This window comes from Ranitomeya imitator, chromosome 5 (assembly GCF_032444005.1).
Source record: "Ranitomeya imitator isolate aRanImi1 chromosome 5, aRanImi1.pri, whole genome shotgun sequence".
Lineage (NCBI taxonomy): Eukaryota > Metazoa > Chordata > Amphibia > Anura > Dendrobatidae > Ranitomeya > Ranitomeya imitator.
The window spans coordinates 37900518-37916959 of NC_091286.1; the positions used below are offsets into that span (position 1 = coordinate 37900518).

The window sequence follows — 16442 nt, forward strand, 5'->3', positions numbered from 1 at the left end:
ACGCTGCGTTTTTGCTGCAGATTTACCGCGGTTTTTCTGCGGTTTTCTATTGGAGCAGCTGTAAAACCGCTACGGAATTCGCAGAAAGAAGGGACATGCTGCAGAATGTAAACCGCTGCGTTTCCGCGCGTTTTTTTCCTCAGCATGTGCACAGCGTTTTTTGTTTCTCACAGGTTTCCATGGTAATGTAAACTCATGGGAAACTGCTACGGATCTGCAGCGTTTTCCGCATCGTGTGCACATAGCCTAAAACATCCAGCTGCGGCGTAGAAAACTAAATCTCCGAGCACTAAAAAATACTTGGAGGACACACGAGCATGCTCGGGAAAGCTCGAGTAATGAGTATATTCGCTCATCACTAGTAATAAGTGAAAAGAATATATATAAATGTACATTTGTATTGGGATTTTAAAAAAGGAGTCACGTAAAAGAAAAAAAAATGTATTAAACATTTAGAATAAATACTGTTGAGGCAGGAGTATACATTCAGTTTAGTGTTACAATGTAATTAAATCTTAACTTCAGAACTAAAGAAATGCAACATTTCAGTAAAAAAAAGAAATGAATAAAATACAGAACAATTTTCTGGTGTGTGAGTAACAAACTGAAGAAGTGTATAAATTAATCAATAATGGACCAGTGTTCTGCACGTATGCTTAAGGAAAATTTAAAAATATAAAGTCTCGGCTCGAACGCCCCCATTTTTTTCAGCCCTCAGCAGAATAGTATATGGGAGCAGGGGACTCCCCAGCGTACAGTGAACAGTTCGCCGTTGTAGCTAGGTTTTTACAGCAATGCTGAAATAAATTACATTTAGAATAACAATAACAGTGAACGATAGGTTTTTGCTCACATTATAAAACACTTTTGATGCAGTATACAGTCTCGTTTTACAAGCATAGAAATGTTTAGTAACAGAGTAATGCAGAGAAATAAACAGATGCATTACGTAACGGCTTCAGAATGGTACAGATGACAATTATATGGCAGCTACGCAACCGTTGCACCAGGTCAAGCTCTCTATGCACGGCTAGTTCAACCTTTTGCTCTACTGCTAAAGTTACAACATTTCAGCGTTTCAACTGTTCACAACTTTTTTTTTTTTTTTTTTTTTACATTTAGCGTTACAAATATGTATAACAAGTTTGATATATAGTGCTTAAAGTACACAGGATTTTAAAAAAAACAATACCGAGAGCCATCTGTAAAACGTTGCACACAAGTCCAATACTTAAGTGTTATAATTAATGTTAACGCTTGACCCATCTTGTAAGTTCTGTCCCGTTGTGCAACAGCCAAATGTCCACGCATTTAATAAATGATAAAATGTCCAAAGAGGAAAAAGATCATTTGTCTTATGTATTACCGTTTGGCATTTTATTATTATTATTATTATTATTTTTGTCTATGCCACTTAATGCATGAGGGCTGATGGGAAAAAATAAAAAAGTTATTTTCAAAACCCAAACTATTTTGGCAATATAGGACCATTTAAAAAAAAAAAAAAAAAAAAAAAAAGAAGATTCACTCTCCAGCCACATAAAAACTGCTATGGATTGTAAACAGTGTGTCTCTTTAAAAGCGTCTACCACCTGGCGGTGCAGGCCATCTCTGGCCCCGGCCAGGTGGCGGAGGATGTGCTGCAAAACCGCGTCCATTGGGAAAGCTGTGTGGGAGGATAAAATCACAAGTGTTTGCTACAACTGGTTTTCAAGAAAGGAAAAAGAAAATGGCTAAAATCACAAAAAAAAAAAAAGTGTGTAATCTACTTTTATATAATTTGCTATATAAAGTACTGCATGCAGGAACAACATGGCACCGAAATGGTTATTAATCTACTGCTATGCCTCCACAATGAAGGAAGATATAATAGTTAATTCTTAATTTCTATGTACTCAATATATACTTTCACATGGGGAAATAAAATACAAAATAAACATTAGATGGTCTTACCCTCTTGGATGAGAAAAACGTCCTCTTGGTGGTGGTAACATGTTCCTACCTCGGGGAGGAGGGGGCATTCCTCTAAATCCCATCAGACCAGGTGGTGGTGGTGGGTGTCCACGCCTTTATGTATATATATAAAAAAAAAAAGTTATTTACTGCGCATTATTAGCCATAAATCAAATACAATGCATTATGTCAGTGAACCTTAGAGGAGCGAAGGGAGGAGGTGATTGAAGCGGAGGAAAGGGATCTCCCATTTCCCTAGGCGGAAGAGGTGGTGGTGGTGGCGGCGGCATAAATCCTGGAGTTCGTCCCCTTATACCACCACGTCCTCGAGGGTCCATGTATGGATGCATTCTCCCCATACCACGTCTATAAAAAAACAAAACACATGAACACATACAGCATTAAGCACCCACAGTGCTGTCTAGCGTCGCTTATCAGTGGAGGTCCAGCGCTTGGCAGGAGTTGTGTACAGGCTCAATAGTAAGTCTAAGGGTCTGTACATTTCATTTTACAGTGCTGTGTATATACCCATAGACTTACTATTGAGCCTGAGCACCACTCCTGCACACTTCAGAGTGGTATTAAATCAGATTTGTGGGGGGTTCAGGACCCTGACCCCCACCCATCAACAACCTTTCTTTTTCTTGTTATAAGACATGAAAGCATGTGTGGCTAAATATTTGTAATTTGCATCAAAGTTATTATAGGCACCTATTTTTACCGTTCACCTTAATAATCTCAAATAAGTCAACTAAAATTTAATGTTCTTGCACAAATTTCCGCCTCTGTCCTACAAAGTAGAAAATCGTTGATTAGTCCAGTATTTAATCTTCAAATAAAACATGAAAATACACTGCTCAAAAAAATAAAAGGTAACACTTAGGGTATGTGCACACGATGCAGATTTAGTGCAGAACTGCAGCAGATTTTTCTGCAGCAGAACTGCACTGTGATTTACAGTACAATGTAAATCAATGTGAAAAAAAAAAAAGCTGTGCACATGGTGCAGAAAAATCTGCGCAGAAACGCTGCAGATTTGAAAGAAGTGCAGTTCTGCAGCGTTTCTGCACCCTCTATAATAGAAATCCATTAGTAAAAAAAACGCACAAAAAACGCATAAAAAAACGCACCTGCGGATTCTGCCAGGAGATGCAGATTTAGTGCAGAAAATTCTGCATCACGTGCACACAGCCTTAACCCCTTCCCGACCCATGACGCCACGTAGGCGTCATGAAAGTCGGTGCCATTCCGACCCATGACGCCTATGCGGCGTCATGGAAAGATCGCGTCCCTGCAGATCGGGTGAAAGGGTTAACTCCCATTTCACCCGATCTGCAGGGACAGGGGGAGTGGTAGTTTAGCCCAGGGGGGGTGGCTTCACCCCCTCGTGGCTACGATCGCTCTGATTGGCTGTTGAAAGTGAAACTGCCAATCAGAGCGATTTGTAATATTTCACCCATTATAACGGGTGAAATATTACAATCCAGCCATGGCCGATGCTGAAATATCATCGGCCATGGCTGGAAATACTAGTGTGCCCCCACCCCACCCCTCCGATCGCCCCCCCACCCCGCCGATCTGGCCGGTACACTGCTCCGGCTCCCCTCCGTCCAGTGCTCCGCTCCCCCCGTGCTCGTGTCCGCTCCCCCCGTGCTCCAATCACCCCCCCGTGCTCCAATCACCCCCCCTGCACTCCGATCCACCCCCCCCCGTGCTCCGTTCCACCCCCCCGTGGTCCCCCCCCACCCTATCATACTTACCGATCCAGCCGGGGTCCCGTCCGTCTTCTCCCGGGCGCCGCCATCTTCCAAAATGGCGGGCGCATGCGCAGTGCGCCCGCCGAATCTGCCGGCCGGCAGATTCGTTCCAAAGTGCATTTTGATCACTGAGATATAATCTATCTCAGTGATCAAAATAAAAAAAATAATAAATGACCCCCCCCCCCTTTGTCACCCCCATAGGTAGGGACAATAAAAAAATAAAGAAATTTTTTTTTTTCCACTAATGTTAGAATAGGGTTAGGGTTAGGGGTAGGGGTAGGGTTAGGGGTAGGGTTAGGGGTAGGGTTAGGGGTAGGGTTAGGGGTAGGGTTAGGGGTAGGGTTAGGGGTAGGGTTAGGGGTAGGGTTAGGGGTAGGGTTAGGAATGTGCACACGTATTCTGGTCCTCTGCGGATTTTTCCGCTGCGGATTTGATAAATCCGCAGTGCTAAACCGCTGCGGATTTATGGCGGATTTACCGCGTTTTTTTCTGCGCATTTCACTGCGGTTTTACAATTGCGATTTTCTATTGGAGCAGTTGTAAAACCGCTGCGGAATCCGCACAAAGAAGTGACATGCTGCGGAATGTAAACCGCTGCGTTTCCGTGCAGTTTTTCCGCAGCATGTGTACAGCGATTTTTGTTTCCCATAGGTTTACATTGAACTGTACACTCATGGGAAACTGCTGCGGATCCGCAGCGTTTTCCGCAGCGTGTGCACATACCTTTAGAATTAGGCTATGTGCACACGGTGCGGATTTGGCTGCGGATTCGCAGCAGTGTTCCATCAGGTTTACAGTACCATGTAAACATATGAAAAACCAAATCCGCTGTGCCCATGGTGCGGAAAATACCGCGCGGGAACGCTGCGTTGTATTTTCCGCAGCATGTCAATTCTTTGTGCGGATTCCGCAGCGTTTTACACCTGTTCCTCAATAGGAATCCGCAGGTGAAATCCGCACAAAAAACACTGGAAATCCGCGGAAAATCCGCAGGTAAAACACAGTGCCTTTTACCCGCAGATTTTTCAAAAATGGTGCGGAAATATCTCACACGAATCTGCAACGTGGGCACATAGCCTTAGGGTTAGGGTTGGAATTAGGGTTGTGGTTAGGGTTAGGGGTGTGTTGGGGTTAGTGTTGTGGTTAGGGGTGTGTTGGGGTTAGGGTTGTGATTAGGATTATGGCTACAGTTGGGATTAGGGTTAGGGGTGTGTTGGGGTTAGTGTTGGAGTTAGAATTGAGGGGTTACCACTGTTTAGGCACATCAGGGGTCTCCAAACGCAACATGGCGCCACCATTGATTCCAGCCAATCTCGTATTCAAAAAGTCAAATGGTGCTCCCTCACTTCCGAGCCCTGACGTGTGCCCAAACAGTGGTTTACCCCCACATATGGGGTACCAGCATACTCAGGACAAACTGCGCAACAATTACTGGGGTCCAATTTCTCCTGTTACCCTTGTGAATCTAAAAAAATGCTTGCTAAAACATAATTTTTGAGGAAAGAAAAATGATTTTTTATTTTCACGGCTCTGCGTTGTAAACGTCTGTGAAGCACTTGGGGGTTCAAAGTGCTCACCACATATCTAGATAAGTTCCTTGGGGGGTCTAGTTTCTAAAATGGGGTCACTTGTGGGGGGTTTCTACTGTTTAGGCACACCAGGGGCTCTGCAAACGCAACGTGACACCCGCAGACCATTCCATCAAAGTCTGCATTTCAAAAGTCACTACTTCCCTTCTGAGCCCCGACGTGTGCCCAAACAGTGGTTTACCCCCACATATGGGGTATCAGCGTACTCAGGAGAAACTGGACAACAACTTTTGGGGTCCAATTTCTCCTGTAACCCTTGGGAAAATAAAAAATTCTGGGCTAAATAATTATTTTTGAGGAAAGAAAACGTATTTATTATTTTCACGGCTCTGCATTATAAACTTCTATGAAGCACTTGGGGGTTCAAAGTGCTCACCACACATCTAGATAAGTTCCTTTGGGGGTCTAGTTTCCAAAATGGGGTCACTTGTGGGGGGTTTCTACTGTTAAGCCACATCAGGGGCTCTGCAAACGCAACGTGACGCCCACAGAGCATTCCATCAAAGTCTGCATTTCAAAACGTCACTACTTCACTTCCGAGCCCCGGCATGTGCCCAAACAGTGATTTACCCCCACATATGGGGTATCAGCGTACTCAGGAGAAACTGGACAACAACTTTTGGGGTCAAATTTCTCCTGTTACCCTTGGGAAAATAAAAAATTGCAGGCTAAAAGATCATTTTTGAGAAAATAATTTTTTTTTTTATTTTCATGGCTCTGCGTTATAAACTTCTGTGAAGCACTTGGGGGTTCAAAGTCCTCACCACACATCTAGATTAGTTCCTTTGGGGGTCTAGTTTCTAAAATGGTGTCATTTCTGGGGGATCTCCAATGTTTAGGCACACAGGGGCTCTCCAAACGTGACATGGTGTCCGCTAATGATTGGAGCTAATTTTCCATTTAAAAAGCCAAATGGCGTGCCATCCCTTCCGAGCCCTGCCGTGCGCCCAAAAAGTGGTTTACCCCCACATATGGGGTATCAGCGTACTCAGGACAAACTGGACAACAATATTTGGGGTCCAATTTCTCCTATTATCCTTGGCAAAATAGGAAATTCCAGGCTAAAAAATCATTTTTGAGGAAAGAAAAATTATTTTTTATTTTCATGGCTCTGCGTTATAAACTTCTGTGAAGCACCTGGGGGTTTAAAGTGCTCAATATGCATCTAGATAAGTTCCTTGGGGGGTCTAGTTTCCAAAATGGGGTCACTTGTGGGGGAGCTCCAATGTTTAGGCACACAGGGGCTCTCCAAACGCGACATGGTGTCCGCTAACAATTGGAGCTAATTTTCCATTCAAAAAGTCAAATGGCGCGCCTTCTCTTCCGAGCCCTGCCGAGTGCCCAAACAGTGGTTTACCCCCACATATGAGGTACCGGCGTACTCGGGAGAAATTGCCCAACAAATTTTATGATCCATTTTATCCTACTGCCCATGTGAAAATGAAAAAATTGAGGCGAAAAGAATTTTTTTGTGAAAAAAAATTACTTTTTCATTTTTACAGATCAATTTGTGAAGCACCTGAGGGTTTAAAGTGCTCACTAGGCATCTAAATTAGTTCCTTGGGGGGTCTAGTTTCCAAAATGGGGTCACTTGTGGGGGAGCGCCAATGTTTAGGCACACAGGAGCTATCCAAACGCGACATGGTGTCCGCCAACGATGGAAATAATTTTTCATTCAAAAAGTCAAATGGCGCTCCTTCCCTTCCGAGCCTTACCATGTGCCCAAACAGTGGTTTACCTCCACATGTGAGGTATTGGTGTACTCAGGAGAAATTGCCCAACACATTTTAGGATCCATTTTATCCTGTTGCCCATGTGAAAATGAAAAAATTGAGGCTAAAAGAATTTTTTTGTGAAAAAAAAGTACTTTTTCATTTTTACGGATCAATTTGTGAAGCACCTGGGGGTTCAAAGTGCTCACTATGCATCTAGATAAGTTCCTTGGGGCGTCTAGTTTCCAAAATGGGGTCACTTGTGGGGGAGCTCCAATTTTTAGGCACACGGGGGCTCTCCAAACGTGACATGGTGTCCGCTAAAGAGTGGAGCCAATTTTTGATTCAAAAAGTCAAATGGCGCTCCTTCCCTTCCAAGCCCTGCCGTGCGCCAAAACAGTGGTTTACCCCCACATATGAGGTATCAGCGTACTCAGGACAAATTGGACAACAACGTTCGTGGTTCAGTTTCTCCTTTTACCATTGGGAAAATAAAAAAATTGTTGCTAAAAGGTAATTTTTGTGACTAAAAAGTTAAATGTTCATTTTTTCCTTCCATGTTGCTTCTGCTGCTGTGAAGCACCTGAAGGGTTAATAAACTTCTTGAATGTGGTTTTGAGTACCTTGAGGGGTGCAGTTTTTAGAATGGTGTCACTTTTGGGTATTTTCAGCCATATAGACCCCTCAAACTGACTTCAAATGTGAGGTGGTCCCTAAAAAAAATGGTTTTGTAAATTTCGTTGTAAAAATGACAAATCGCTGGTCGAATTTTAACCCTTATAACTTCCTAACAAAAAAAAATTTTGTTTCCAAAATTGTGCTGATGTAAAGTAAACATGTGGGAAATGTTATTTATTAACTATTTTGTGTCACATATCTCTCTGGTTTAACAGAATAAAAATTCAAAATGTGAAAATTGCGAAATTTTCAAAATTTTCGCCAAATTTCCGTGTTTATCACAAATAAATGCAGAATTTATTGACCTAAATTTACCACTAACATGAAGCCCAATATGTCACGAAAAAACAATCTCAGAACCGCTAGGATCCGTTGAAGCGTTCCTGAGTTATTACCTCATAAAGGGACACTGGTCAGAATTGCAAAAAACGGCAAGGTCTTTAAGGTCAAAATAGGCTGGGTCTTGAAGGGGTTAAACAACAGAATATAACTCCAAGTAAATCAAACTTCTGCGAAATCAAACTGTCCACTTAGGAAGCAACACTGATTGACAATCAATTTCACATGCTGTTGTGCAAACGGAATAGACAACAGATGGAACTTATTGGAAATTATCAAGACACCCCCTGTGAAGAAGTGGTTCTGCAGGTGGGGACCACAGACCACATCTCAGTACCAATGCTTTCTGGCTGATGTTTTGGTCACTTTTGAATGTTGGTTGTGCTTTCACACTCGTGGTAGCATGAGATGGACTCTACAACCCACACAAGTGGCTCAGGTAGTGCAGCTCATCCAGGATGGCACATCAATGCGAGCTGTGGCAAGAAGGTTTGCTGTGTCTGTCAGCGTAGTGTCCAGAGGCTGGAGGCGCTACCAAGAAACAAGCCAATACACCAGGAGACATGGGGGGGGCCGTAGGAGGGAAACAACCCAGCAGCAGGACCGCTACCTCAGCCTTTGTGCAAGGAGGAACAGGAGGAGCACTGCCAGAGCCCTGCAATGCAAAATGACCTCCAGCAGGCCACAAATGTGCATGTGTCTGCACAAACAGAACCCGACTCCATGAGGATGGTCTGAGCGCCCGACGTCCACAGATCTGGGTTGTACTCACAGAGCAACATCATGCAGGACGCTTGGCATTTGTCACAGAACACCAGGATTGGCAAATTCACCAGTGGCGCCCTGTGCTCTTCACAGATGAAAGCAGGTTCACACTGAGGACGTGACAGACTGTGGAGATGCCGTGGAGAGCGATCTGCTGCCTGCAACATCCTTCAGCATGACCGGTCAGTGGGTCAGTAATGGTGTGGGGTGGCATTTCTTTGGAGGGCCGCACAGCCCTCAGAGGTAGCCTGGCTGCCATTAGGTACCGAGATGAGATCCTCAGACCCCTTGTGAGACCATATGCTGGTGCAGTTGGCCCTGGGTTCCTCCTAATGCATGACAATGCCAGACATCATGTGGCTGGAGTGTGTCAGAAGTTCCTGCAAGATGAAGGCATTGAAGCTATGGACTGGCCCGCCCGTTCCCCAGACCTGAATCTGATTGAACACATCTGGGACATCATGTCTGCTCCATCCACCAACGTCACGTTGCACCGTAGACTGTCCAGGAGTTGGCGGATGCTTTAGTCCAGGTCTGAGAGGAGATCCCTCAGGAGACCATCCGCCGCCTCATCAGGAGCATGCCCAGGCGTTGTACAGTAGGGAGGTCATACAGGCAAGTGAAGGCCACCCACACACACACACACACACACACACTACTGAGCATCTTTTCCTTGTCTTGAGGCATTTACACTGAAGTTGGATCAGGCTGTAATTTGATTTTCCACTTTGATTTTGAGCATCATTCCAAATCCAGACCTCCATGGGATATTAGCTATGATTTACATTCATCATTTTTAGGTTTTATTGTTCTCAATGCATTCCACTATATAATGAATAAAGATTTGCAACTGGAATATTTCATTCAGTGATATCTAGGATGTGGGATTTTAGTGTTCCCTTTATTTTTTTGAGCAGTGTATTATTGGTCCATGAAAAATAATCAGTAGAAAGACACACAAGTTAAACCATGACAACCTGAAAAAATCCTACACGTTTCGAAGCTACGAGGATGAACAGTTCTTAATGTCATGATAAACAACCATTGACACTCCCAGGTTTGAGACCATAGAGATTTTTATTCTTTTTTTGCTTTCCGGATTTTAAACTTGTGTGTCTTTCAACTGATTATTTCTTTATGGAGACTGAGTGCGGAACAAATCAACAATTTTCTATATGTGCTACTTTTATCTTCCCCCAACCAGGATTTATTGTCCGTGCACATTGTGCGAGTTGCTGAACAATCCCATGTTTTCTGTACTACTATACCTGCATTTCTACAAACCAGACAAATGGAACAACTGTATAAATTTGTGCAACAAATGTTAATTCAGCCTGATACTTAAAAGTTACTGGTTCTGAGTTATAGTAACACTTATGATATTACCTCATTGGTACAATGCCATTCATTGGTTTATTCAGAAACTTCTCCCTTTCAAAAAACGCTTGTACCTTCATACCTCTACCAATGAAGTTTCCCCTGCCTCGATTTCCTCGGCCCCTGTGAAATAAAACGAAGTCCATAAAAATAATTGGGGAAAAGTAAGTTAAAAGATATCATGTTCATTTCTAGTTTCCCAAAGCTTTTCTGACTTATGTCAGTGGTTTGTGGCTGCCTACATTCTATAAAAGCAGTCCTGATAATGGCTGCCACATCTTCAGGGCAATTGGATTACACCAAGAATTACCTTTCTCTCATGTTCATATTTTGTCAGTCAGTCCCTTAGGTCGCAGTCAGACGGCCGAATAAATCGGAGAAAGATCAGAACACAGTGCACAGACTGGCCAGTGGCTCTCCCGACCCAAAATGTAACAGCTGCATAGAAATACATGAAACCGTCACACTCTTGTCGGGGAGCCGCCGGCCAGTCCGTGCCCTGTGGGCCGAGTACATCCTTGAATTATAAATGGTGTGGCAGTGCACACTACACTACCGCCGCTCCATTCATGCAGCCCGACCTACAGCAATCTAGTAGTTATACAATCATTGACTAATCATGGCAGGTAAGTCAGCACTGGATGTACTAACATTATGTTTCATATGACATTAATTTAAAAAGAAGAGCTAGAGGAAAAACTGACTGCATGCGACTAATGCCTGAAAGGAATTTTCTCATCACTAACACTTATGGCTTATATCTTTGTGTTGCATTGTGGGCGATCATCCATACAAGCCTTATGGCGGTAAAGGAAGCAGTGCTCCAGTTTAAGGCCTTGTTCAGATGACCAGTTTTTCAGATAGACCATGCACGGACCAATTGTGGTGCATGTCGCAGCACACACTACCCCTGGGCAGAATAATGCATGGAAAAGCAGGCAGCTCCTGTTTCCTATACAGATGAGCGCAAGGGGCTGCACACAGGGCCCATCACACCTGCAATTTAAATATGTAAGTGGTACAATGATTACTACCACAATGATCACTCCCATTGCTCTCCCCTCCATCATAATGACTTCTCCATAAAGCTGGATGGCGCTCCTTGACTACAAGCAAAGATGCTAAATAAAACTTCAGCAAAGGAATTACCGAAATTTCCTGGGCTCGTAGATAAATTCAATTCGGTTCATTGGCATCTTCAGCTCAGATTCTAGATTTTAAAATATAAAAATCACAAACAGGTTAAAATATGAGGTAATTCTCTCCCAGATAAAATATCTAACCATAAACAATGCGGGTACAAAGGTAAAAAAAACCCCGATCAGCTATGGAATAGGGGTTTTTCTGTGATTAAACTTGGGAGTTCAGTGTTTCTTTTGCAGACAAAAATGGGCAGGAAATTTGGAGAAACTTTAGCGCATATGCACACGATGTCTTTTTCAGGCAGATTCAGCTGGAAAAAGCACTGAAAAGCGGTCCATAAAATGAGCATAATGCACAGCAATGTCAAAACAGCATTGCTCTGCACATGTTCCGTCTTATGATGGGGTTCGGAAGCCCTTTAGCGGTTAAAAGAAGCTACCTGCTCACTTTTTTTCACGGATTCTTGGAAGACAGCTGGATCCTGCAATCTGGGAAGCTTCATAACAGTTCTATGGCAAATAGCTCACCGACCCCTGTGCTGCTTGCCTAAAGGTACCTTCACACTGAGCGACTTTAGAACGATAACGATAGCGATCCGTGACGTTGCAGCGAACTGGATAGCGATATCGTTGTGTTTGACACGCAGCAGCGATCAGGATCCTGCTGTGCCATCGCTGGTCGGAGCTAGAAGTCCGGAACTTTATTTCGTCGCTGGATCACCCGCTGACATCGCTGAATCGGCGTGTGTGACGCCGATTCAGCGATGTCTTCACTGGTAACCAGGGTAAACATCGGGTTACTAAGCGCAGGGCCGCGCTTAGTAACCCAATATTTACCCTGGTTACCATTGTAAATGTAAAAAAAAAAAAAAAAAAAAACACTACATACTTACATTCCGGTGCCTGTCGCGTCCCCCGGCGTCCGCTTCCCTGCACTCCTCCTGCATCCTGTGTCAGCGCTGGCCGGCCGTAAAGCAGAGCACCGCTCTGCTTTACGGCTGGCGCTTACACAGGATGCAGGAGTGCAGGGAAGCGGACGCCGGGGGACGTGACAGGCACCGGAATGTGAGTATGTGTTTTTTTTTTTTTTTTTACATTTACAATGGAAACCAGGGTAAACATCGGGTTACTAAGCGCGGCCCCGCGCTTAGTAACCCGATGTTTACCATGGTTACCCGGGGACTTCGGCATCGTTGGTCGCTGGAGAGCTGTCTTTGTGACAGCTCTCCAGCGACCACACAGCAATGCTGCAGCGATCGGCATCGTTGTCTATATCGCTGCAGTGTCGCTTAATGTGACGGTACCTTAAGAGACTGGCCACTGCTGATAAGACAGCAGAGGTGGCCAGTATCCTAGGCAACTAGCAGTAAACAACATTAAAAATCCTTCCAATCTTGAGAAGTGAGAGGACATTTAAATTGCAAAGTTGCTTGCTTTGACAGCCATTTAACCATTAAATAATATGAGGGGTATTGTGGCTCTGGAACACCTCTGTTCACTGCCTGCAGGAATTCTTTTATTTTTGCTGTACCTTACCCTTCCTATGTCCAATACGGAGTCTCCACAGCTGCTCCTGGTGTATATTATAGTCTGCAGCGCTGACATCACGCAATGAGTAACTGAACTGATGGCACAAACTACTCAGCTCACTGACTGGCAGCAGGGCTGAAATTACGCAACGAGTAACTGAACTGATGGCACAAACTACTCAGCTCACTGACTGGCAGCAGCGCCGACATCACGCAATGAGTAACTGAACTTATGACACAAACTACTCAGCTCACTGACTGGCAGCAGCGCTGAAATTACGCAACGAGTAACTGAACTGATGGCACAAACTACTCAGCTCACTGACTGGCAGCAGCGCTGAAATTAGGCAACGAGTAACTGAACTGATGGCACAAACAACTCAGCTCACTGACTGGCAGCAGCGCCGACATCACGCAATGAGTAACTGAACTGATGGCACAAACTACTCAGCTCACTGACTGGCAGCAGCGCTGACATCACGCAATGAGTAACTGAACTGATGGCACAAACTACTCAGCTCACTGACTTGGCAGCAGCGCTGAAATTACGCAACGAGTAACTGAACTGATGGCACAAACTACTCAGCTCACTGACTGGCAGCAGCGCTGACATCACGCAATGAGTAACTGAACTGATGGCACAAACTACTCAGCTCACTGACTGGCAGCAGCGCTGAAATTACGCAACGAGTAACTGAACTGATGGCACAAACTACTCAGCTCACTGACTGGCAGCAGCGCTGAAATTACGCAACGAGTAACTGAACTGATGGCACAAACTACTCAGCTCACTGACTGGCAGCAGCGCTGAAATTACGCAACGAGTAACTGAACTGATGGCACAAACTACTCAGCTCACTGACTGGCAGCAGCGCCGACATCACGCAATGAGTAACTGAACTGATGGCACAAACTACTCAGCTCACTGACTGGCAGCAGCGCTGACATCACGCAATGAGTAACTGAACTGATGGCACAAACTACTCAGCTCACTGACAGGCAGCAGCGCTGACATCACGCAATGAGTAACTGAACTGATGGCACAAACTACTCAGCTCACTGACTGGCAGCAGCGCTGAAATTACGCAACGAGTAACTGAACTGATGGCACAAACTACTCAGCTCACTGACTGGCAGCAGCGCTGAAATTACGCAACGAGTAACTGAACTGATGGCACAAACTACTCAGCTCACTGACTGGCAGCAGCGCCGACATCACGCAATGAGTAACTGAACTGATGGCACAAACTACTCAGCTCACTGACTGGCAGCAGCGCTGAAATTACGCAACGAGTAACTGAACTGATGGCACAAACTACTCAGCTCACTGACTGGCAGCAGCGCTGAAATTACGCAACGAGTAACTGAACTGATGGCACAAACTACTCAGCTCACTGACTGGCAGCAGCGCCGACATCACGCAATGAGTAACTGAACTGATGGCACAAACTACTCAGCTCACTGACTGGCAGCAGCGCTGACATCAAGCAATGAGTAACTGAACTGATGGCACAAACTACTCAGCTCACTGACTGGCAGCAGCGCTGACATCAAGCAACGAGTAACTGAACTGATGGCACAAACTACTCAGCTCACTGACTGGCAGCAGCGCCGACATCAAGCAACGAGTAACTGAACTGATGGCACAAACTACTCAGCTCACTGACTGGCAGCAGCGCCGACATCACGCAATGAGTAACTGAAGGCCCGAACCACTCAGCTCACTGACTGTGTTGACGCCACGAACTACTGAGCTAAACGATTGACTGCAGCACTGTACACGCAACATCGGCACTGCAGACAACAGACATTAGGTGCAGTGGCGGAGACTCGGTGACGGACCTGGGGAGGGTGAGTATAGATTAAAAAAAAAAAACTTCAGCTTAAGGAAATTGGACAACCCCTTTAAGTACATGTTATTAAAAGGGTTGCCCCCCAAAATTTAAATGTATCGCCTACCAACTAAATAGGTGATAAACATATGCTCTTTGTCAGGAGCCCACCCGCCCTGAGAACAGGGGTCCGCAGTATGAAAGGCGCCGGAGAGCTCTGCTCCCATCACAACCACTGGGCATTCCTCCTGATCCTGCGGACCCCTCAGAGGCTGGAAGACCCCTTTAAGTTGGTGAAATGGTAGGAACATAAAAAGCCTCCGCCATGAGCTGCCTCCAGCGATAAATCGCCCTCACCTCCATTACCAGCACGAAGAAAGCAGGACACGTGACTCCGGCTCACAGCGCATGCTGGGCCTTGTAGTTCATCTCCTATAATACATCCACCCCCCCATTATGCGGTGCAGTACTGGGACACAGGACGGAGTTATAGATGCGACCCGTCCTCTCCATTCATTCCCGTAAACGGCCGCCTACGAGCACTGCCAGCCCCAGCCGCCGCTCTGCCTACCATATTTCTATCTGGCAACAGAAGGGTTAATGACCGGAACCGGCGCGTCACTTACCGGGTACCGTACACAGACTGAGCCCCCGACCGGCCGGTCAACCCCACCTCCAATGGAGAGAAGCAAAGATGGCGCACACAATTCCTGTCAGGGAGGACCGCCCAATGACGTCTTCACGAGCAGGAAGGAATGCTCGGCGCTGATTGGCTACACTGCTGCACGATTCCGAAGCTCTGATTGGTTGACCTGCTGGAGACCCAGCGGGAGTTCGTACAACAGCTGTTCAGTGGAGAGGAGGAGCGTAAAGCCAGCGGGGCGCCATGTTGTTATTTCTTCCGTACACGAGTTAAAGGGACAGTGCTCGTATTTTTTTCTCTCTTTTTTTGTTTTATGAACAATATGATGAAAATGGAGATTTTTTTTATTACATTGAAATAATTCATTGCATCTATTGATCTAATCATTCGGCTGATTGATCAAACAATTAGTTATCAGATTACCTGTTTGATCTGAGAAATATTATAAGCTATTATTTTGACATTTACTTATTTTACTTTCGGCAACTAACAATTTTGTCCCATCTGTGTGTGAATTCGGTTCTTTTATATTATACCGTTTACTGTTTATTTCACTTGTTTTACATGGATATTTTGTCATGATATACAGTTGTGTGTACGGCCTCTTTCACACATCAGTGTCTCCGGTACGTGTAGTGACAAACGTAGACCCATGCAAATGAATGGGTCTATGCACATGTCTCCGTGTTTTCACGGACCGTGTGTCCGTGTTGAAAACACGGAGATATGTCCGCTTTTCTCCGGCAGCACGGTCCACAAAGCGTCCCGCACACGTGCACACGGACAACAGTGTGCACTCTTCTCCGTGTGCACGTACTGCGGTAGGAGAGACAGCGCTACAGTAAGCGCTGTCCCCGGCGTGTGGTGCTGAAGGCAGCATTCATCTCTTCTCCCCTGCAGGAGAGAAGGGATGAAAGATCAAGTTTTTTTTGTTTAAAATAAAGTTTGGGGGTCACCTCCCGCCTCCCATCCCCCGTGCGCCTGCCCGCTTGCCGAGAAATACTCAGCTCCTGCGATGTCTGCTCTCAGCGCAGGCAGCCTGTCTTGTGTGAGCGGTCACGTGGTACCGCTCATTACAGTGAATATGCGCATATTCATCACTGTAATGAGCGGTACCACGTGA

General features: G+C 45.2%; 1 protein-coding gene across 1 annotated transcript; it reads right to left on the minus strand.

Moving 5' to 3' along the window:
• Positions 1-427: 427 nt before the first annotated feature.
• LOC138681237 (splicing factor 3B subunit 4-like) lies at positions 428-15409 on the minus strand. Its single transcript, XM_069768580.1, has 6 exons — positions 15303-15409; positions 11323-11383; positions 10183-10296; positions 2152-2319; positions 1954-2067; positions 428-1666 (listed from the first exon to the last, which is right to left on the minus strand). Exons 2-6 carry the CDS (start codon positions 11367-11369, stop codon positions 1576-1578), a joined length of 534 nt encoding a protein of 177 aa, XP_069624681.1. The 5' UTR covers positions 11370-11383; positions 15303-15409; the 3' UTR covers positions 428-1575.
• Positions 15410-16442: the final 1033 nt, after the last annotated feature.